Source organism: Lactuca saligna, chromosome 5 (assembly GCF_052625555.1).
Source record: "Lactuca saligna cultivar CGN05327 chromosome 5, ASM5262555v1, whole genome shotgun sequence".
NCBI lineage: Eukaryota > Viridiplantae > Streptophyta > Magnoliopsida > Asterales > Asteraceae > Lactuca > Lactuca saligna.
The window spans coordinates 108,011,137-108,034,026 of record NC_136421.1 but is presented as its reverse complement, the minus strand read 5'-3'; the positions used below and the strand labels follow the sequence as shown (position 1 = coordinate 108,034,026).

Below are 22,890 nucleotides of genomic sequence, written 5' to 3'. Positions count from 1 at the left end.
TTTAGTCAGTGCGTCGACGAGTGATGAGTATTTGAGAAACTCAACCACATACAACATATAGTGATCATAGACGAATGGGGTGAGATTGATGATCATATTCTGTTGGGGTTTGATGGTGAGAAGAGGTTGAAGAACTGAAGTATCGTGAACTGATGATGAGTCTGCCATTGTTGTAGCTTGAAGAAGACGATGCACTGTTGTAGAGAATCGCCGGTGTTCTTTGAGAGAATTTAGGAAGTGATAAAGGTTGAGAGAGTAGCGTTCCAATTCCTTTTATACGTACAAGGAAGTGAGAGAAAAATCCGGCTGTAATCTTGGATTATTTCAAAAATAGCGCCCAATTTGATAGGTGAACAGTTGGCATGCCTAAGATGACGCGGGAGAGAGAAAAATGTTCCCTTTTTACACGCTTTTTCATAAAGTGTCCTTTTTCAAATCGTCAAACCGTTTGGATATCTGCAAAGTTAGCTTCCACTTTATCTCAATCGTTTCTCCATACAACATTTGAATCTTTTTTTCCCTTAGCGTTTTAATAATCATTCTGAACAAAACTAGAATTTGGAAAATTAAAAACTTTCGTGCATAGGGTGTAAAAGATAAAGAAATAAAAAAAATCAGGGATAATCTGTCATGTCATAAGCAGACATAAGACAATTGATTCTGGGGAAAAATCACTTCCTTCAAAGTCAAGAGAGACTTTAAAGTGCTTGCTTGGTTTCCCATTGAATAACGATCAAAAACTTGTTGAGAAGTTTTGAAAGGCATCTTTCAAAGGTTAAAGAGGGTGGCTTTCGCTTCAATTCATCATTTCGATACTTAACATAAGACCGAAACTGAATGAAGTACTTGTGAGATCATTGTGATCTGTTGAACAAGTAGGTATGATAGACTTTATAGTGACGAGGGAAGGATGAAATCTCAAAAAAAAAAAATTAAAATGGATCTTTTAGGGTCAGAGAAGCCTTGGTGAAAGGAAAACTCATAAAGATCACTTAAAAGAAAAAAGAGATTTCATAGGGTAACAAGTAAGATCTTGAATTTTTGAATTCACCGTCAATTCATTAGTGGTATTGAATTTTGGGTTTCACTTAGTACATAGTGGCATGAAACTAAGATCATAAACACAGACTTGGTATAACCATAAACCTCAGTGGTTAAGACTGAGAGTCTTAGGGGTTATATTGATGAAACGAGTTATAGTGGAGAAAGATGATGAAGAAGGTATAAGAAGTGAATGTACCTCTACTTTAAAGAAAATAAGGACCAAGCAGAAAACTCTAAACTCAATTTGAGTAGAGTAAGGTAGCTCATGATTAGAGTGAATTGTATAGCCTGGATTGGGAAAACATGATTGGTATATATCATGTTATTAAGGCTTCACTCAAAATCTATCGAGGCTTTAGTCAACATATAACAACATGCTTCTAAGGACGCCTAACTAGTAAAACCATTTACATGCCTTAGCATTGCCATCTAGAATCATATGTAGACCAAAAAAATTTGAATTTTGGGAGAGTTAACCGATTGAACAAAAGAGAAAAATATTTTTGGTTTTCTTAAGTATTTTATAAAAAGAAAATATTTTTGGAATTTTATAAGTAGAAAAGAAGTAAAGAAAAGATGTACATAAGAAAACAGTTGAAATGCCTTTAAAAAAACGAACGAGTTCAGAAGGACCGAACCCGAAATAGACCGAACGTTCGGTTCATTTCGGTTCATGGACCAACTTCACCCGAAATAGACCAAACTTTCGGTTCATTTCGGTTCGCTCTATTTCGCTTGTTACCTTTATGGGAGCGAATGCGATTTCGGTAGAGATTCGGCTTGCATCATTCCTAGCCCTTGTAAAATATTATTGAAGCTTGCTTCAGGTAAGGTTTTCGTAAATATGTCTGCCAATTGATCAGTCGTCCTGACGAAGTGAATTTCTACGTTACCATCTTCGACGTGATCCTTGATAAAATGGTACCTCAGTGCTATATGCTTGGTCTTCGAATGTTGCACAGGGTTGTGACAAATCCTAATTGCGCTTTCAGAGCTACAATACAACGGGATTTTCTTCATGTTCAGCCCATAATTCCTGAGTTGACTTTGTATCCATACGATTTGTGATGTACATGATGCTGCAGCAATATATTCGGCTTCTGCAGTGGATAGCAAAACACAGGTTTGTTTCTTCGATTGCCAACTGACTAATTTCCCATCTAGAAATTGACATCCTCCTGTGGTGATTTTACGATCTAATCCACAACCCCCTAAATCAGCGTCTGAAATGCTTGAACAAAGAGTCCATAGTTGGCTAGATACCACAGACCGACAGAGTTGGTTTGAAGATGAGGTTCTCGAGGGTTGGCTTGAAACCGCGCACAGTAGCAGGCAGAGAATATGATATCAGGTCTACTTGTTGTAAGATACATCAGAGACCCAATCATCTATTGATAAAGTGTTATATCAGCTGCAGGTTTCTCCAATGATGGTGTGAGTTTAGTTCCAAAAGCCATAGGCACTTTCACTTTGGAGTCTCCCATCATCCCAAACTTGGTTAGCAAAGTCTTGGTATATGCTTCCTGGTTAATAAAAATGCCTTCGTGTCCCTTTCTAATGTTCAATCCAAGAAAAAAGTTAATTGGACCCATTGAGCTCATCTCAAATTTAGTTTCCATCAACTTTCTGAATTCAGCTGTTAAGCTAGGATTCGTGGAGCCAAAGATGATGTCATCAACATAAATTTGGACTATCATAAGGTGGTTACCTTCTCGCTTACGAAAGAAGGTTGGGTCAACCGAACCTTGTTTGAATTTGGACATTTTAAGAAACCAGTGAGAGTTTCATACCATGCTCTGGGAGCCTGTTTAAGGCCATATATAGCTTTTTCAAGGATATAGCAATGATCGGGATACCTCTCGTTCACGAAGCCTAGCGGTTGCTCAACATATACAGTTTCTTCAAGTTCACCGTTGAGGAAAGCACATTTGACGTCCATTTGATATACTTCAAAGTTCTTGTGAGCGGCGTACGCAAGAAAGATACGAACAGATTCTAATCTTGCCACAGGAGTAAAGGTTTCTTCATAATCGATTCCCTCTTCCTAACAATATCCTTTGACAACCAGCCTTGCTTTGTTACGAATGACATTCCCCTCTTTGTCCATCTTGTTTCTGAATACCCATTTGAGACCGACGACTGAAGCATCCTTTGGAGTTGGAATAAGATCCATACCTTGTTTCGTTCAAACTCGTTTAACTCATCCTGCATAGCTTGAACCCAGTCTGAATGATCAAGAGCTGAATTAACGGTTTTTGGTTCTACTTTGGAAATGAATGAATTGAACATGCAAAACTCGACTTTTGAAAAGAGTGCAACCTGTTTTGATTTGATTTGAGAGCGAGTTAACACTTTTTCTGAGGATTACCCAATAATCTGACTTTGAGGGTGATCTTTGGTCCATTTGATAAGTGGAGGAAACTTTGGATCATAGACGGGATCCAATTCAACATTGATTTCTTCCTCTAGTTCAAAAAAAATGTCATCATCACCAATATTGGCATCCTCCCCCTCGAAGAATGATTCCTGTTCAGGACCAGCATTTGTATCCCCTTCATTGACTGGAATTTCAGTAGAGCTTGATGTATTTGGTGATGAGTTCTCCCCCTCGAATGAAGATCCTTGATCCTGATGAGGAGAGGAACCCTCCCCCTGTACATTAGGACAGTCACAAGAAGGTTCGCTTGTGTCTGCATCTTCGATTCCTTTTGATTGATCATCAGCCATCTTCTTAGCAGCATCGTCTATAACTTGTTTCAGATTATCAACTTTGTTGTCTTTTGCAGTTGATTCAGAGTCAATCGCCTTTTGAGGCTCATCAAACAGGAGCATGAATTGGTCGAAAAGATTCGAGATAGAGATAGTAACCTGACCATTCTTTGGAAATATGTCTTGCGATGCATCTTCTGTTGATTTTATTTTCTTAACATAACTATCGTCAAAGGTGACATAGTATGTTTCTTCAATATTTTTTTGAGCGTTTATTGAGAACTCTATACGCCTTGGAATTCAGTGAGTAGCCTAATAAAATTCCTCCATCCGCCTTAACATCGAACTTGTTTCGATTCTCTTTAGAGTTGAAGATGAAGCATCTTGAACCGAACACATGAAAGAATTTCACATTTGATTTTCAATTGTTCAGAATCTCGTAAGGAGTAATTGAGAACCGCTTATTCAAGTATGATCTATTTCGAGTGTAACATGCAGCCGCAATAGCATCAACCCAGAAATACAAAGGTAAGGATGCGAAGCATAACATAGTTCTAGCAGCTTCACACAGGGATCAGTTTCTCCTTTCAACAATGCCATTTTGTTGTGGAGTATAAGGGGCTGAGAAATTGTGAGTCTTCCCCTTTTCAGCAAGAAAATCTTCAAAATCTTTGTTTTTGAATTCCAGGCCATTGTCTCTCCTTATATTACGAACTACTTTTCTTAGTTGCGTTTCAATCTGTTTAATAAAAAGCTTGAGCTTTGGAGTGGCTTCAGACTTTTGCTTGAGAAAGAAAGTCCATGTAAATCTTGAGAAATCGTCCACAATAACCAGAATGTATCTGTTTCCTCCAATGCTTTCGATGGACGATGGACCACATAGATCGATATGCAATAACTCCAATGGTTCTATCACTTTAGTGTTGATAATAGAAGGATGACTCTGCCGACTCTGCTTTCCCATTTCACATGCTGCACATAGATGTTCTTTATCAAATTTCAGAATTGGAAGACCTCGAACATGATCACCCAAAACCAACTTGTTGATATCCTTGAAGTTCAGATGATATTGTATTCTATGTCATAACCAGCTTTCATCAGAGTGAGCCTTTGTAAGTAAGCAAACAGCTGGTTTACCTCTAATTGGATTGAGGTTCAAAGGATACATTTCTCCTTTTTGCTTTGATTTCAACAGAATGTTGTTTGATCTCCTCTTGACAATTTCTGACCCTTCATCGTCGAATGATACTTTTAATCCAGTACCAACCACCAACTGTGATATGTTGATGAGATTATGTTGTAGTCCTTCAACATAAGCTACCTTCCTTATAGAGAACTCGCCATTAGTAATCATCCCATAGCCTTTAATAGTTCCAAAAGAGTTGTTGCCGTACTTTACAATGCCACCATGTCACACCCCAAAACCAAGAATGGCGGAAACGTTCTGGGGCGGAGGACGTCATGTAAAGTATCACAACACAGTAAATGCAAATAAGCAAACAACATCATCCATTGCATTAACTATAAAATTTTAATACAAGCGTGTTCCGTACAGTTTTAGACACCAAAAATATAATGTAAATCAAAATAGTATGATGAGTCTTGAATGCTCTCCATCTTCTCAAAAGCTAGCATCGGTACCTGTCTACTGATGACCTGAGAATACAAGTTATTTTGAAAGAGTTTATCAGCATTAAGCTGGTGAATTCATAAGTATTTTAGTGTCGAGGTTTGTTATCAAAATGTTTGAACCTGTCGCAAGTATGAGTTGTAAATGTATGTAAGTGTTTGTAAAAGTTTGAATCTCTCAGAAAAACCTATATTTTCTGTTAAAGTAGCCCTCTACCAAGGCTTAACTGTTTTGTATGCTCGTTTGAGGTAAAAGTGTGTAATTTCCGAAGTGTAACTATAATTTATCAAAATATAGTTTGTACATTAAAGTTTAAGTGAGGTTATCACCAAAATGTAATGGGTAAATTATTGTAGTACTGTAGTTTTGTTTTATAGGAACTACTGCAGTACTAACTACCTTAAACCGGGTTTATATTAAGGTATCGTGTGATAAATTGCACCATACTATCGACTGGTAACATCGACAACGTATAGTCGAAAAATAAGGTATGACGTTTGGCACCCGCAGACCTGTCGGTCCCACTGTAGCTAGCAGCGAGGTGTAGGATAGTCAATCCAATATAGATCTATACGCAAACTCACGCTCTCCCTCCAAGAGACTCTGGCTACAACTCGGGTCATGACAATTAAGACATGCTCCCATACAGTTGATCACATTTGTTAACATATTCGTGTATATGCAATAAAATGTTACTTGTTCTAGTATCGTTGTATATGTTCTCCTAGTAATAAGTATTGACTCCTGAATGAACTGACTCGTTGATCTAGAAATTGTAGTAGTATGATCCCGTGTTACCCCGATGGCAACTTACTAATGATGTGCTGATAAGTATGAATATGGAAGTACTTTTATGTCTATACATGTATATATGATATATAACTAATATTGAAACGACCCTTGGATGGTCACCCGAAATTCCACCAGACCACATCCAAATCGAGGAAAAGGAAATAGGACAGGTGGCTTTCCTAAGCCCTTTAAACATTATTTATACAACTATACATATATGGGCATGCAAATTTATAGGTAGTAAAACAAAGTTTACAATAAAGCATTTGATAAGTAAAAGAGTTTGTAAAACATTTTGAAGTAAAACAGTTTGAACAGTGATAAAATCATTGGTTTCCTAGTTATTAATCACATGTGATTAATGCAATCACATGTGATCGAAGCAATAACTATAAGTGTTTAACTTGTATTCCCCCTCCCCCATAAAGTATTTAAAACATTTAAAAGCATTTAAAAGGTAAAATAAGGGGTATGAACTCACTTGGAAGTTTGAAGATAGCGAGATCGAAAACCGGGCAGAGTTTCGTCTCGGGAAACAGATTTTTCTCGGGATTCTCGGGAGTAAAATCGACCCTCGGGACTTGAGCAAAAAGACCAGAGCTTCGGGTTTGAACGGGCACGGAAATCGAGGCAAGATCGTGAGAGAAAGAGAGAAAATGAACAAATTTTTCGGAAACGCTCGCATCCCTTTTATAGGGGTGCTGAACCGCCTCCGAACGCGGGGTGTACGGGCGTACGCAGCGCGTACCCGTACGTCATCGCTTACGTATTTCGGATGGAGCGGGTCGGATGGGACGACGGGTCGGGTAGCATCGCATAGGGCGACGTGGACGATCCAAGGCTGTGGCCTCGAGTACGCAGGGCGTACGAGGGTACGCGGCGCGTACCTCGGCCCTAGGCTGACTCCTCTTCGGATAATACCGAATTTTTAATAAAAATTATATATAAATTATTTATCAAACTTCAAAAATTCATATCTCCTTCATACGAACTCCGTTTTCGACGTTCTTTATATCCTCGCGAAGGTGAGACTACGATCTACAACTTTTGTTTAGATTCCGTTGGCAAATTCTGAAATTATTTTTATTATTTATTTATTAAAATGACGTGATTAAGGAATTTCTTTAAAAATTCATAACTTCTTTATCTGACGTCGGTTTTTGCCAGAATTTTTACCGTTGAAATACCATTGTCGAGACCTTCGATTCTCGTTTAGGTCATTCCGGTCTCCGTTTCGAGTTTTTAGCTGTCTGTTGCTAAGCTGAACTTGGAAAAATCATAACTTCAATATACGAAGTCGGATTTGGGCGTTCTTTTTACGTACGATCATAGTTTAATGATATTTAAACATAGAAGAATTTAAATAGAAACTTTTTGGACATTTTATTATCAAAGTTAATTTTATTAACTCAAAAATGTTTACAATACTTGACCTATTAGGCTATTACAAAGAGTTGAAATATCGGGTTGTCACATCATCCCCCCGTTAGAGGGAATTTCGTCCCGAAATTCAAAGTAAGAGAACACTCGTGGATTAGGGAAACAGATGTGGGTACTTGCGTTGCATCTGATCTTCGCATTCCCATGTGAATTCAGGTCCCCGCTTAGCGTTCCAGCGAACCTTCATGATGGGTATGCGACTTTGTTTTGTTTGCTTGACCTCTCGGTCCATGATTTCTACTGGTTCTTCCACAAAATTGAGGCTTTCGTTGATCTCGATCTCGTCGAGTGGGATTACGAGAGTCTCGTCGGATAGACACTTTTTCAAGTTAGATACGTGGAATGTAGAATGTACGTTACGAAGTGCGCCTGGTAGATCGAGTTTGTAAGCTACGGGGCTGACTCTTGCAAGAATTTCGAAAGGCCCTATGTACCTCGGATTAAGCTTCCCACGCTTGCCGAAGCGTATCAAGCCCTTCCAAGGTGAGACTTTGAGAAGGACTCGGTCTCCCACCTGAAATTCCAAAGGTTTCCTTCGTTTATCTGCATAGCTCTTCTGTCGGTCTCTAGAGGCTTTCAATCGTTCACGGATCTGAACGATCTTCTCTGTCGTTTCCCGGATGATTTCCGGACCGGTAAGAGTAATGTCGGACGCTTGCCCCCTTGCTAGTTGGGTGTCACCCACCTCAGCCCAGCACAGAGGGGATCTGCACTTTCGGTCGTAGAGGGCTTCAAATGGAGCAGCCTTGATGCTCGTGTGATAACTGTTATTATAGGAAAACTCGACAAGGGGTAAATGAGTATCCCATGCCTTCCCAAAGTCAATCACGCAGGCTCGCAACATATCTTCCAGTGTTTGGATGGTCCTCTCACTCTGTCCGTCGGTCTGAGGATGGTAGGTTGTGCTCATGTCTAGCCTTGTTCCTAGGGAATGTTGTAGTGATTGCCAAAATCTTGAGGTAAACCTACTATCTCTATCGGAGATAATGGACATAGGTACACCATGTAGCCGTACAATTTCCCTAATGTATGTTCTCATAAGTTTCTCCATCTTGTCGGTTTCTTTGATAGGTAGGAAATGTGCAGACTTGGTCAATCTATCGACGATGACCCATATGGTATCAAGTCCACCCGTTGTCTTGGGCAACTTGGTTATGAAATCCATAGTGATCCGCTCCCACTTCCATTCTGGGATCTCTGGTTGTTGCAATAAACCAGAGGGCTTCTGGTACTCGACCTTAACCTTTGCGCAAGTAAGGCATTTACTCACGAAGGTAGCAATCTATGCTTTCATATTAGGCCACCAGTATAGCTTTTTAAGATCCAGATACATCTTATCTGAACCTGGGTGGACGGAATACCGAGTGTTGTGCGCCTCGGTCATGACCAAGTCTCGGAAACCACCGTGTTTCGGTGTCCAGATCCAATCCATGAAATATAAGGCTCCGTCACCCTTGGCTTCTAAATTCTTGTCCATTCCTCTGAGGGATTCACTCGTCACATTTTCAGGTTTCATGGCTTCAAGTTGGGCCGTCTGAATTTGATTAGACAAGTGTGAATGGATGGTTATTGACAATAACTTGATTTTTCGACCAGAATATTCCTTCCGACTTAGGGCGTCTGCTACTACATTGGCTTTACCCGGATGATAACGAATATCGCATTCGTAATCACTGAGTAGCTCGACCCACCGTCGTTGTCTCATGTTGAGCTCCTTTTGATCGAAAATGTGTTGTAAACTCTTGTGGTCGGTAAAGATAGTGCTCTTTGTTCCATACAAGTAATGTCTCCAGATCTTCAGAGCAAACACCACTGCTCCTAGTTCAAGATCGTTGATCGTGTAGTTAACCTCGTGTGTCTTCAACTGTCTCGAGGCGTAGGCGATGACCTTACCTCGCTGCATCAGAACACACCCGATCCCTTGGTTCGATGCATCGCAATAGACTACGAAGTCTTCTATTCCTTCGGGAAGGGATAGTATTGGTGCGGTGCACAAGGCTCATTTGAGTGTTTGGAACGCTCTTTCTTGTTTCTCTTCCCAGTCAAAGACCACGCCTTTCTGGGTTAGGGTTGTAAGAGGTTTCGCTATTCGAGAGAAGTTCTGAATGAATCTGCGGTAGTAGCCAGCAAGACCTAGAAATTGATGAATTTCTGTCGGCGTCTTAGGTGCTGACCAGTTCTCAATGGCTTTAATTTTGGATGGGTCCACGTGGATTCCCTCTTCGCTTACCACGTGTCCTAAGAATTCGACTCTCCGGATCCAAAATTCACATTTCTTGAACTTCGCATAAAGCTTCTCTTTTCGTAATGTCTCTAGAACTTGTTGCAGGTGATCGCCATGCTCTGTCTTACTTCGGGAGTAGATCAGGATGTCGTCAATGAAAACGATGACGAACTGATCCAAATAAGGTCGGCATACTCTATTCATCAGATCCATGAAGACTGCTGGCGCATTGGTCAATCCGAATGGCATCACCACGAACTCGTAGTGTCCGTAACGAGTTCGGAAGGCTATCTTTGGAACATCCTCCTCTAGTACCCGTAACTGGTGATATCCGGATCTCAGATCAATCTTAGAAAAATAGTTCGCCCCTTGCAGTTGGTCAAATAGATCGTCTATGCGAGGCAGAGGGTAACGATTTTTGACCGTCAGTTTGTTGAGTTCTCTGTAGTCGATACACATACGGAATGATCCGTCTTTCTTCTTAACGAACAACATCGGTGCTCCCCAAGGTGAGAAGCTTGGTCTTATGAAGCCCTTGCTGAGCAGTTCGTTAAGTTGACCAGAGAGTTCTTGCATCTCAGCCGGTGCTAAACGGTAGGGCGACTTGGCTACTGGGGTAGCTCCTGGGACTAAGTTGATTCTGAACTCGACCTGTCGTTGTGGAGGTAACCCGGGTAGTTCTTCTGGAAAAATGTTGGGGAAGTCGCTCACTACAGGGATGTTCTTTAGTTCTTTCGTTTCGAGGCTCGTGTCGACGACGTGAGCAAGGAATGCATGGTATTCCTTACGCAGATACTTCTGTGCTTGAATACTTGATATGATGCGAAGACTTGCACCGGGTTTGTCGCCATAGACTATAAGAGTTTCGTTAGACGGAAGGTTTAGACGGACTGCTTTCTCGTAGCACATGATGTCGGCACGGTGAAGGCTTAACCAATCCATGCCAACGATAACGTCGAAACTCTTTATTGAGACTAGCATGAGGTCGATTGGGAATGAATGGTTATCTAGAGTTAGGGTACAACCTAAATATATGCTACTCGTACTTTCAGTTTTTCCATTAGCGATTTCGACTGTGAATAGTTCTTTGAGTGCGTGTGGTGGTTGATTAAGCATGCGAGTAAATTTATGGTTTACGAAGCTTCGCTCCGCTCCACTATCGAATAGAATGCATGCATAGGAGTTATCGAGGAGGAACGTACCAGTCACCACTGTCGGGTTAGCAACTGCTTCCCCGTTGCCTATCGCTAGTACCCTCCCTGCTCCGCCAGCATTTTTCGCCTTGGGGCAGTCCCTCTTATAGTGGCCTGCTTCGCCACATCCATAGCAGGTCGGGCTCGCGCCAGAGCTGGGGACTTGGGCGATCGGTCTCGCCGGAGATTTACAGAAACGGACTGTGTGTCCTCTCCTGTGGCAGTTAGAGCACTGCATTTCATGGCAGGGGCCATTGTGGTGGTAGTTGTATTTGTTGCACTTGGGCGAACTTCCAGCGTACCCACCCACCGGAGTAGTAGTAGCAGCAGCAGGGGTTATTGCGGCATGTATTGCCACAATTTGCTGGTTTTTGGCAGCCTGTTGCTTCTTCTTTTCATCCCAGAATTTCCGCTTAGTATCAGCGGGTTTGGAGAGTTCCGGGATGGCTAAGGTGGTTGTGGTTGCAGGGGTTTTGACTCCATGGTCAATGAGTCGTTGTGCCAATCGTTTGGCACTGTCGAAGGTAGCGGGGTTTGATGCTAGAACATTCCCCTGATACGGAGGCACAAGCCCCCATATGTACCTTTCGATCTTTTTCCTTTCAGTGGGAACCATATTAGGGCAGAGGGCCACCAGTTCGCTGAATCTGGCGGTGTAAGCGACAATGTTGGTGCCCTTCATGGTCAGGCTCCAAAGCTCCTGCTCTAGTTTCTGGATCTCACCCCTCGGGCAGTATTCCTCAATCATGAGGTCTTTCATCGTTTCCCAGCTTATGTCGTTGGCTACGACGAGAGTTAGAGATTTAACGTGGCCGTTCCACCACGTCAGGGCCTTTCCTTCAAAGGTGCATGCGGCGTATTTCACTTTGCTCGCAGCAGGGCATGAACAAATTTCGAAGACCGCTTCAGTCTTCTCGAACCATTGCGAGAGAGCAATGACTCCGCCGGTCCCATGAAAGGACTTCGGCTTGCAGTTGGTGAAATCCTTGTAAGAGCACTCTCTCGAGCGCACAGGGGTTTCAACCGAGATTGATTCCACAGGGGTTCCACCTCTGCTGGCATCAGAAGAGTGATACTGAGCCATGGCAGTTGCTACTGTTGCAGCTACGGCAGCATTTAGGGCTGCAGTATCGATGACCGGAGGCGGAGGAGGTGGTGGTGCAGGATTATTCCTGGGAGATTTGCGAGGAGGCATCTTTCAGCTATAAGTTTATAAAGGTAAGAAAAATGGTAAGAATCATTTTGTAAGCAACGTGAGAGTGATACATGGACTAACTAACCATAGCCCAACAGTTGAATGAGTGTTTGAAATCACAACAAGAAATATTAGTAGGAAAACACAAGTGTATAGATTTTTCCCACAATTTAGATAGATTTCAATAATACTGGTATTACTGATGTAATAAGTTCAAGGAAAATCGACCTAACAGTAGGTCTTACATCATACCATATAGAAAAGTTTGACAGTTCTTAGATTCCTAATTAGAGTACTGAAAGTTAGGAATATTTTACAGACAAGTGCTACTTAGAGCACAGATGTTAAAGGCTAATCCTTAACCCTAAAGATAATGATGTACTAGACATCATCTAACGACGATGAATATTCCTCGGGAGAACCCTAAGGTCTCTAATTTGACGGACCACTTCTTGAAGGTGTTGCTCATGAGCACTTTGACGAGCTCGGAGTTCCATGACGTCAGCTTGAGAGGCAACCAGATGTTGTTGTAGGGTTTCATTGGTTCTCCAGGTCCATTCCATGTCTTCTTCAAGACAGCGGATGCGGACTGTGTTGACACCTGAGTTGGCATCAATCTCCATGACCCGGTCGATGGCTGCTCTACCTTGCTCGACATTACGAGCTATTCTACGGATAATGACAGGCAGGGCTCGGTCAGCAGAGTCACCATTGCTGACATTGTAAAAGCTTTGGTCCCCAAAGTATGGTAAGGGTTGACCTTGTTCATCACTCCAACGATTTAAGTTGTTTGCCCATAAGGGAGTAGGACTTGGAAAAGCTGGTCGAGGGTTGTTGTTCGGGGGTTGACCTACGAGCGGTAGGTTGTTGACTTCAGGCTCAGAGTCTGATCCATCTGAGAAGCCTTCAGCTTGATGATCATCTAACGGAATTTGGTGTTCATCGTCAGACTATGCTTCGAGCCTTCCTATGTTGCCTTCATTTGGAAAGTACGGGTCGTCGTGATGGAATCCAGCCATTTAAATCTACGCGAGAAGAGAGGTATAAAGATATAGTATGTATGTAGTTAATAGCACAAAATACACCTATAGTATTTTAAGTTTAAGTTCCACTAATCTTTTTGTGGCATTGTTGGTAAGTTTTTAGACTTGTTAACACATCACAACTATTCTAGGGCATATGCTAATCACTCCTCGGACCAGCATAGTTGATCAGGCTATGCCATTCCCAGGACTGACCATACATCCCCTAGCTTACCTGTGATATTTAACAATCGTAATACTCTTGTTCTTGTCGTTGTGACACTGGTTTTAGTATGAATGCAGACTAGTATACTTAATTAACTATTTTAGTATTTAAAGTATAGACTCTTGGTCAGAGTGTTTTAATCCCAAATGGGTTTATAGTTTAGTATATCTTTTATGGGTTGATATACTTGCTTCACTATAAACAATGCTCTGATACCAATCTGTCACACCCCAAAACCAAGAATGGCGGAAACGTTCTGGGGCGGAGGACGTCATGTAAAGTATCACAACACAGTAAATGTAAATAAGCAAACAACATCATCCATTGCATTAAATATAAAATTTTAATACAAGCGTGTTCCGTACAGTTTTAGACACCAAAAATATAATGTAAATCAAAATAGTATGATGAGTCTTGAATGCGCTCCATCTTCTCAAAAGCTAGCATCGGTACCTATCTACTGATGACCTGAGAATACAAGTTATTTTGAAAGAGTTTATCAGCATTAAGCTGGTGAATTCATAAGTATTTTAGTGTCGAGGTTTGTTATCAAAACGTTTGAACCTGTCGCAAGTATGAGTTGTAAATGTATGTAAGTGTTTGTAAAAGTTTGAATCTCTCAGAAAAACCTATATTTTCTGTTAAAATAGCCCTCTACCAAGGCTTAACTGTTTTGTATGCTCGTTTGAGGTAAAAGTGTGTAATTTCCCAAGTGTAACTATCATTTATCAAAATATAGTTTGTACATTAAAGTTTAAGTGAGGTTACCACCAAAATGTAATGGGTAAATTATTGTAGTACTGTAGTTTTGTTTTATAGGAACTACTGCTGTACTAACTACCTTAAATCGGGTTTATATTAAGGTATTGTGTGATAAATTGCACCATACTATCGACTGGTAACATCGACAACGTATAGTCGAAAAATAAGGTATGACGTTTGGCACCCGCAGACCTGTCGGTCCCACTGTAGCTAGCAGCGAGGTGTAGGATAGTCAATCCAGTATAGATCTATACGCAAACTCACGCTCTCCCTCCAAGAGACTCTGGCTACAACTTGGGTCATGACAATTAAGACATGCTCCCATACAATGGATCACAATTGTTAACGTATTCGTGTATATGCAATAAAATGTTACTTGTTCTAGTATCGTTGTATATGTTCTCTTAGTAATAAGTATTGACTCCTGAATGAACTGACTCGTTGATCTAGAAATTGTAGTAGTATGATCCCGTGTTACCCCGATGGTAACTTACTAATGATGTGCTGATAAGTATGAATATGGAAGTACTTTTATGTCTATACATGTATATATGATATATAACTAATATTGAAACGACCCTCGGATGGTCACCCGAAATTCCACCAGACCACATCCAAATCGAGGAAAAGGAAATAGGACAGGTGGCTTTCCTAAGCCCTTTAAACATTATTTATACAGCTATACATATATGGGCATGCAAATTTATAGGTAGTAAAACAAAGTTTACAATAAAGCATTTGATAAGTAAAAGAGTTTGTCAAACATTTTGAAGTAAAACAGTTTGAATAGTGATAAAATCATTGGTTTCCTAGTTATTAATCACATGTGATTCATGCAATCACATGTGATCGAAGCAATAACTATAAGTGTTTAACTTGTATTCCCCCCCCCCCCCCTAAAGTATTTAAAACATTTAAAAGCATTTCAAAGGTAAAATAAGGGGTATGAACTCACTTGGAAGTTTGAAGATAGCGAGATCAAAAACCGGGCAGAGTTTCGTCTCGGGAAACGGATTTTTCTCGGGATTCTCGGGAATCTCGAGAGTAAAATCGACCCTCGGGAATTGAGCAAAAAGACCAGAGCTTCGGGTTTGAACGGGCACGGAAATTGAGGCAAGATCGTGAGAGAAAGAGAGAAAATGAACAAATTTTTCGGAAAGGCTCTCATCCCTTTTATAGGGGTGCTGAACCGCCTCCGAACGCGGGGCGTACGGGCGTACGCAGCGCGTAACCGTACGTCATCGCTTACGTATTTCGGATGGAGCGGGTCGGATGGGATGGCGGGTCGGGTAGCTTCTCATAGGGCGACGTGGACGATCCGAGGCCGTGGCCTCGAGTACGCAGGGCGTACGAGGGTACGCGGCGCGTACCTCGGCCCTAGGCTGACTCCTCTTCGGATAATACCGAATTTTTAATAAAAATTATATATAAATTATTTATCAAACTTCAAAAATTCATATCTCCTTCATACGATCTCCATTTTCGACGTTCTTTATATCCCCGCGAAGGTGAGACTACGATCTACAACTTTCGTTTAGATTCCGTTGGCAAATTCTGAAATTATTTTTATTATTTATTTATTAAAATGACGTGATTAAGGAATTTCTTTAAAAATTCATAACTTCTTTATCTGACGTCGGTTTTTGCTAGAATTTTTACCGTTGAAATACCATTGTCGAGACCTTCGATTCTCGTTTAGGTCATTCCGGCCAAATGTCGCTCGATCTCCGTTTCAAGTTTTTAGCTGTCTGTTGCTAAGCTGAACTTGGAAAAATCATAACTTCAATATACGAAGTCGGATTTGGGCGTTCTTTTTACGTACGATCATAGTTTAATGATATTTAAACATAGAAGAATTTAAATAGAAAATTTTTGGACATTTTATTATCAAAGTTAATTTTATTAACTCAAAAATGTTTACAATACTTGACCTATTAGACTATTACAAAGAGTTGAAATATCGGGTTGTCACACACCATCTTTGAGAGAACGAAATTCTCTGAGTTCCTCCTTCCTTCCTGTCATGTGACGCGAGCAACAACTGTCGATGTACCATTCTTCGTCAAACTGCTTGTCACATATAACCTGCAAAACATTAAGCAAATTTAGGAACCCAAAGTTTCTTGGGTCCTTGTGAGCCTTTTACAGGACAGGGAATAGTAAGAGAAATATCAACCATGTATGTGCGTTTAATTAAAGTTGTTTCATATTTTCTTTTAATGATGAAAACTTTATTTTTTGTTGATTTAATAGGACTGGTGTTTTTGATGTTGTCTTCAGGGTAGAGTTTTTCTTTTCCCTTGGAAGTGACTTTAGAATCCAGGTTTTTCTGATTAGTCTTGTATGGATGGGAAACTAAACCTCTATTTATGTTGTCATGGGATGAAGGACCGAAACTCTCCTTTCGGTCGTTGTTGGATGAGGGACCGAAACTCTCCTTTCGGTTGTTGTTGGAGAAGGGACCAAAACCTTTCTTTCGGTTGTTAATGGGTGAAGGACCGAAACTCTCTTTTCGGTTGTTTTCAGTCGATGGACCGAAACCACCCTTTCGGTTCCTATTGGTCGAAGGACCGAAACCATCCTTTTGGTTCCTATCGGTTGAAGGATCGAAACCTTCCTTTCGGTTCATGTTGGTCGAAGAACCGAAACCATCCTTTCGGTTCCTTGAGTCTTCTTGTGATTTTTGCTTCCTTTCAATCCTTACAAAATTAGGATTTTGAGAATTCCAAAACAATTTTCTCTCTGAGAGATTCTTCTTGTATCTCAGATTTCTTTGATGCTTACGATCAACCACCTGTTTTGGATTTTTGTGAATGTTGGCCTTTTGTTTCGAAGCATGGGCACAACATTCACTTTTTGCTGAAGAAGTATCACTTGTGGTTTGCATCGGTTCGTTCAAAGGGGTTTTAGTTCCACTCGTGCTCGACACATCATACTTTGTAGGCTCATTTAGTGGTTCGGGTATGTATCTACCTTCCACTCTCCATGAAGTTTTCTGAGAAAGACCCTTCGTCTCATCTGCGTTGTCTATACAACCAGAAGACTTCGTCACATTCTCCAACATTATCTTCTTTTACCATAGCTGTTAACTCTGCAGTTTGTTGTGGAGTGACTCCTAGTACCGTGTACACTTGGTTTGGGGTAATTTGAACCTTTTGGTATACAACAACTTTAGCTTTGAGAACTTTGGTTTTGTCCACAGACGAACGAGCAAACTCAACGGAATTTTCAGAAATTAGGTTCTTGTTTGACTTAGGTTCGTTTTTGGCTAATTCAGAAAGGTCCACCAAATCCTCTACAAAAATTTCACTCATATCATCATCCTCATTAAGTTCAGATGTATTTTCAACATCAATTTTATTTTTTGAACACAAATTGGCATTCAAAGAGTCAAATTTTTGTATGGTTTCGGCTCTCACTTTCAATCTATCATTTTTGTCTAACCGATTTTTGAGCATGTCCTTTTGGTCCTTGGACTTTATGTAAGATTCAATTTTGTCCAGACCAATTTTATACGCTGGAGATACTTCATCAGAAGATACAACACTTTCACAATTATAAGCTTCAGCATCGATTTCATCCTCCTTCAATTCAAGGAAGGGTAAAATCATACGATGTATCTTCTTCCCTATTTCACAATCAAGATGCAACTGAGTGATGTTAAAATAAAGTCTTTTAGCAATCAAACAAAACACATTTCGCTGTTTAAGAAGTTTAAGATTGTCTCTTTGCAAATAAATAGAATCATCTTTAGATCTAATTAACTCCTTTTCCTTTTGCTCGATCCACATCTTTCGTTCCTCACGCTTTGAAGAAATCCTGCTGATTTGATCAGTTAGGTTAGAGTTTGTGACACGGGTTTGGGAGAGACTACTACTTATGCTTAAGAATTTTGATTTGAAGTTATTTAATTCCTTTTCATAATTATTAACAAGTATTTTTAGAGAAGCAAGAATATCTTGTACGTTTTTTATCAACTCATCACATTTGTTGATCTGAGCACTGACAGGCTTGGCAGCAAAACATCTGTCCTCTCGCTCCCTTTCCTCTTCAACTCCCCCATCAGTTGTGTATCCTCTCATTTGGGACACACCCTCGGTCACTACAAAGCATCTTCCCGTATCATGTTCTTCTTTTGCCAGCATAGCCTTTCCATGAGTGGGCCTCCTGACTTCATCATCCTACGAATCTGTGGACCAGACCTCCACACCACCGAATTCACCACTGTTGTTTGTATCCTGCACAATTAAAGCGTTCATGGTAGAGTTATTAGCAACAGACTTTCTTTTCTTTATTTCCTCCAATCTTCTTAGGAGGCTCGCTTGTGACATTTGTCAAATTTCGGTCAAGTCAAAGTCAACTAAAGTCAACAAGTCAAACCGTTTGACTCAATTTGCCTTTGGGTACTAGAATTTACATTATGAAATTTCTACACAACTCTCTATTCTAATGAGAGATCATAAATCAAAAAGTGCGAACATCTAGATCTCCTTAACCTAAAACTGTGGTATGTGGCTAGCCAAACCGATAAAACAATGTTGCATACTCATCGGGAGTGTGTAAGATCCTTAAACAAGGCTTAGGGTTTACGAACCTTGCCTTGCGAAGCCGGACACTCACAAATGCCACACTCGAAACCCCTCTCAATCGTTTTCACTCTATCTCTCTCTATTTGAAACCTCTCTAAGTATGTGAAATCTCTCCCAAATCTCTATAAGTATGTGAAACCTCTCCTAAAACTCTCTTTATATGAGAAACCTCTCTAAGTATGTGAAATCTCTCCCAAATCTCTCCAAGTATGTGAAATCTCTCTCAAATATCTCTCTATATGAAAAATCTCTCCAAGAATTTCAAATCTCTCCCAAATCTCTCCAAGTATGTGAAATCTCTCTCAAATATCTCTTTGTATGAGAAATCTCTCCAAGAATGTTAAATCTCTCCCAAATCTCTCCAAGTATGTGAAACCTCTCTCAAATATCTCTTTGTATGAGAAATCTCTCCAAGAATGTCAAATCTCTCCCAAATCTCTCCAAGTATGTGAAATCTCTCTCAAAAGTTTCCCGTAACTTTTTAGAATCATTCGGGTCATTCCGACCCTTAATTGGGTCAAAAACGGCTTAAAACGGGGTAAAAACGAGAAAAATGGACCTTAGGAACCGAAACCCTTCTCAAGGAGCCGAAGCTCCTTAAGGCCGAGACCTAGGAACCGAAAGTAGCAAGGACCGAACCGAGCCTCTGTTGGCTGAACCCGGAGGACCGAACCGAACCCCTGTAGCTGAGACCGAGTCTTGGTCTCTATTGCTTCTCGCTCTTTGTCGCTTCTCGCTCTCTGTCGCCTCTCTGCTTCTGTTCGCCTCCCGCCTCTTTGTTCTCCTTCCCTCCTCTCGGCTCTCTGTTCCGCCTCTCTGCCTCCTCTCGGTCTCTGTTCTCTCTTCCCCTCTCGGTCTCTGTTCTCTGTTCTCTCCTCTTTGTCTCTTCTCTTCTCTCGGTCTCTCTTCTCCCCTCTCGGTTTCTGCTCTCTCTCTTCTCCCCTCTCGGTTTCTGCCCTCTCTTATCTCGGTTTCAGCATCAGAAGACCGAAACTCGGCCAGATTTCGGAAATTTGTCACTTTTAGCCCCTTTTTGATATTTTTAACATTTTAAGCCCGTTTTTCGTGATTTTAAAGCGGGATTTTCTCCAGAAATTATATTTTAACATAATAAACCCTAAATATTCATAATTTAAACATATTTTGATGAAAATCATTATCTAAATAATAAAGATCTAATGGGAGATTTATTTAAGGTGGAGTGTTGATCTTGCCTTAACTTATATCACAAGCAACCACCCCACACCCACTCTATGACCAGCCACACCTCCCCACCTTACCTAGGTCACATCAATGTCCTTTACACTCAATTTCCACTCATTCCCACATTTTTAGAGCTGGAACAAACACCCTCTCTCCTCATTTCTCTCATTTACTCTCCTTTCACTAAGTATCAAACACCACTTTTCTCTCAAACTTTTTCTCCACCAAATTCGAGATTCAAGGCTGATTATCAAGTGTCCTTCCACATTTGGTAAGCATAATCCATTCTCCTTATGATTATCTCACTTATTTCCACTCAAATCATGGATATCTTACACAAACTCCATCATATTTGTGTTAGAGCTTCGAATATTCAAGTGATTCTTCAAGTGTTCTTGGGTTGAACACTTCTCTTCTTCAACACTTATCTACTGAAATCACTCAAGGTGAGTTCATACCCCTACATTTTCATGTTTTCTCAAGTTTTTAGGGGGGGGGGGGGGGGGATACAAGTTAAAACACCAAGAACATAACTAAGTTTTTTCTAACAGCCTTCATCAGAAAAGTTCAACTCCATTCACATACTGTTTTGGGAAACTTAAACATGTTTGTTTTCAAAACTGTATAAGGTGCAAATATTTCAAGTTCTTAGCTTTAAAATGACTACTTGCACATCTCCATACGATTTTTCTACAATTTATGGTGATTTTTACAAAACTGCCTATCATTTCAAATAACAATCCAGACCAATATGTGATTATGGACTTATTCACCCAAGTTGGAGGTCATTATAAATCGTGATAAAAATTATGAGTAAACTAGACACATTTTGTGAACTCTCAGAATTTACGGATCTAGTTTTCGACTTCGTATGATTTTTCTATGATTTTTCCAAAACAGTGCAGAATGGCTAAAGTTAGCCAACAGCATATAAATATCATAACACTTTGTATTATGTTGAGCAAAGTGTATAATCATAAGTTCTAATTACTGAATGTGTTTCTTTGTTAGTTTATCATCATGAACTGAAACTAAATCATTCATAATAAATATTATACATTCATTTTAGAACACGTATAATAAACTATAAAAAGTGTAGTTTAATGGATTCATAACATTTATGCATTTCCATAAAAGAGTTCTTACATATTACAAACGTTTTAGATAAACTATAATAGGTATAGTTTATGATACATAACACAACACACTCTTACAAAAAGGGTACGTTCATACAGAAAAGATTTATATTCACACACATTTCACGTAAACTTGTTAACCTATATTGTGAGACATTCTCTCCCCATACGTCCGAGTGCGGGATATAATTCCTGGTAGTTATAATCAGAATCTCCTGGAGGGAGAACGTGATACTTGTATATAGATCTATATTGGGTTTGACGCCCCACACCTTGCTACTAGCTACAGTGGGACCTGCAGGTCTATGGGTGACAAATGTCATTTCAGTTTTCGCGACGCCTGAGAAACGTCGTGGCAGGTTCACATAGTCATAGTATGATTATAGCGACTCACATGGGGATATAACAATCCATAAAGTTTACGTGATTTTATTTATAAAACCTAAATGGGTTTTATGTCGATTTAAAATCACTTTTTCTCTCAATGAGTACAGATATTACTGTATACTTTTGGTTTTGGTAGTTATGACTACACATCATTTGAAACCACATTTATACCTTTAAGTATGGTCAATACTTGTTATTTCTCGGTCCTCAGATTTAGGACTACATATACATAAAGTATTAACAAACATGAGAACATACGGAAATTTTATTTAATTCAAACGCGTCCATGTCCATTTAAACACATAAAATTGTCTATTAGTAAGAAAGGTTACTTATACATTTTGGTTTTCGGTCGTAAGACTACATTACACAAATTTTAAAGAAAATATCGGATTTTCTGGATACATATTCTAACGCTTTTACAAGGAAAACGGTTTACTTTTCTAACGAAATCTCGTATGAACTCACCAACCTTTGTGTTGATACTTTTCAAAACTACTTGTATTCTCATGAATTCAGTGAAAATAGGAAATCAACAACGTTTTGAGGATGGGACGATAAATCATCAAACAGTTCATTTTGTATCATAATGTAATTGATGTGAATCATGTAAACATGTGCTTTGATGTAATGTTTTCAATTATATTTGTGATGGTTGTATTTACTTTGAGCACTATTATACTCATTGTTGTGATACTCTACATGAAGTCCTCCACCCCCGGACGTTTCCGCCATCCTTGGTTTGGGGGTGTGACATCGCTTCCTCATCTTCTTCGTTTGACTTTTATTCCTTCTTTCTCAACATACAGTCTTTAGCAAAATGATTTTTGCCTCCACAGTAATGGCAGTCGAATCCTGAGTCTCCTCCAACTTTTGCTTCCTTCTTTGACTCTACGGACTTTGACTCCATCTTCGGTTCCTCCTTGATTCTTTCGGCGTTGTAACTACCCTGCCAGTTTCGGTTCTTATTGGCTGGGAATTTCTTCTTGAGGAATTTTTTGGGATTGGACACCATCCGTCACACCCCCAAACCAAGGATGGCGGAAACGTCCGGGGGTGGAGGACTTCATGTATAGTATCATAACCACAATTACAATAGTAATTTAAGCAAATACAACCAACATATATATAATTGAAAAAGTTACATCAGTGTATGAGTTACATGTTTCCAAATCAATTACAATATGTTAACAAAAACATGATATGTTGACGCCTTAACGTCCCATCCTCAAATGCACTTTGGTACCTATTTAGTGATTACCTGAGAATACAAGTTGTTTGAAAAAGTGTCAACACAAAGGTTGGTGAGTTCATAAGTTTTTTCTTTAATACTTAATA

The 22,890-nt window shown here is 40.0% G+C and overlaps 1 protein-coding gene across 1 annotated transcript; it reads right to left on the bottom strand.

The window, feature by feature from the left end:
• Positions 1-2,432: 2,432 nt before the first annotated feature.
• On the bottom strand, positions 2,433-3,876 carry LOC145045581 (uncharacterized). Its single transcript, XM_078993901.1, has 4 exons — positions 3,481-3,876; positions 3,220-3,363; positions 2,901-3,088; positions 2,433-2,598 (listed from the first exon to the last, which is right to left on the bottom strand). Exons 1-4 carry the CDS (start codon positions 3,874-3,876, stop codon positions 2,433-2,435), a joined length of 894 nt encoding a protein of 297 aa, XP_078850027.1.
• Positions 3,877-22,890: the final 19,014 nt, after the last annotated feature.

What these genes read in the sequence shown, in the direction of transcription:
- LOC145045581 (XM_078993901.1), bottom strand. Translation starts at nt 3,876, where the DNA reads ATGCTCCTGTTTGATGAGCCTCAAAAGGCGATTGACTCTGAATCAACT. An exon ending in ACGAGTTTGAACGAAACAAG is followed by an intron (nt 3,089 to 3,219) that starts GTATGGATCTTA and finishes GGATATTGTTAG; the next exon opens with GAAGAGGGAATCGATTATGA. An exon ending in CTAGGCTTCGTGAACGAGAG is followed by an intron (nt 2,599 to 2,900) that starts GTATCCCGATCA and finishes ATTGAACATTAG; the next exon opens with AAAGGGACACGAAGGCATTT.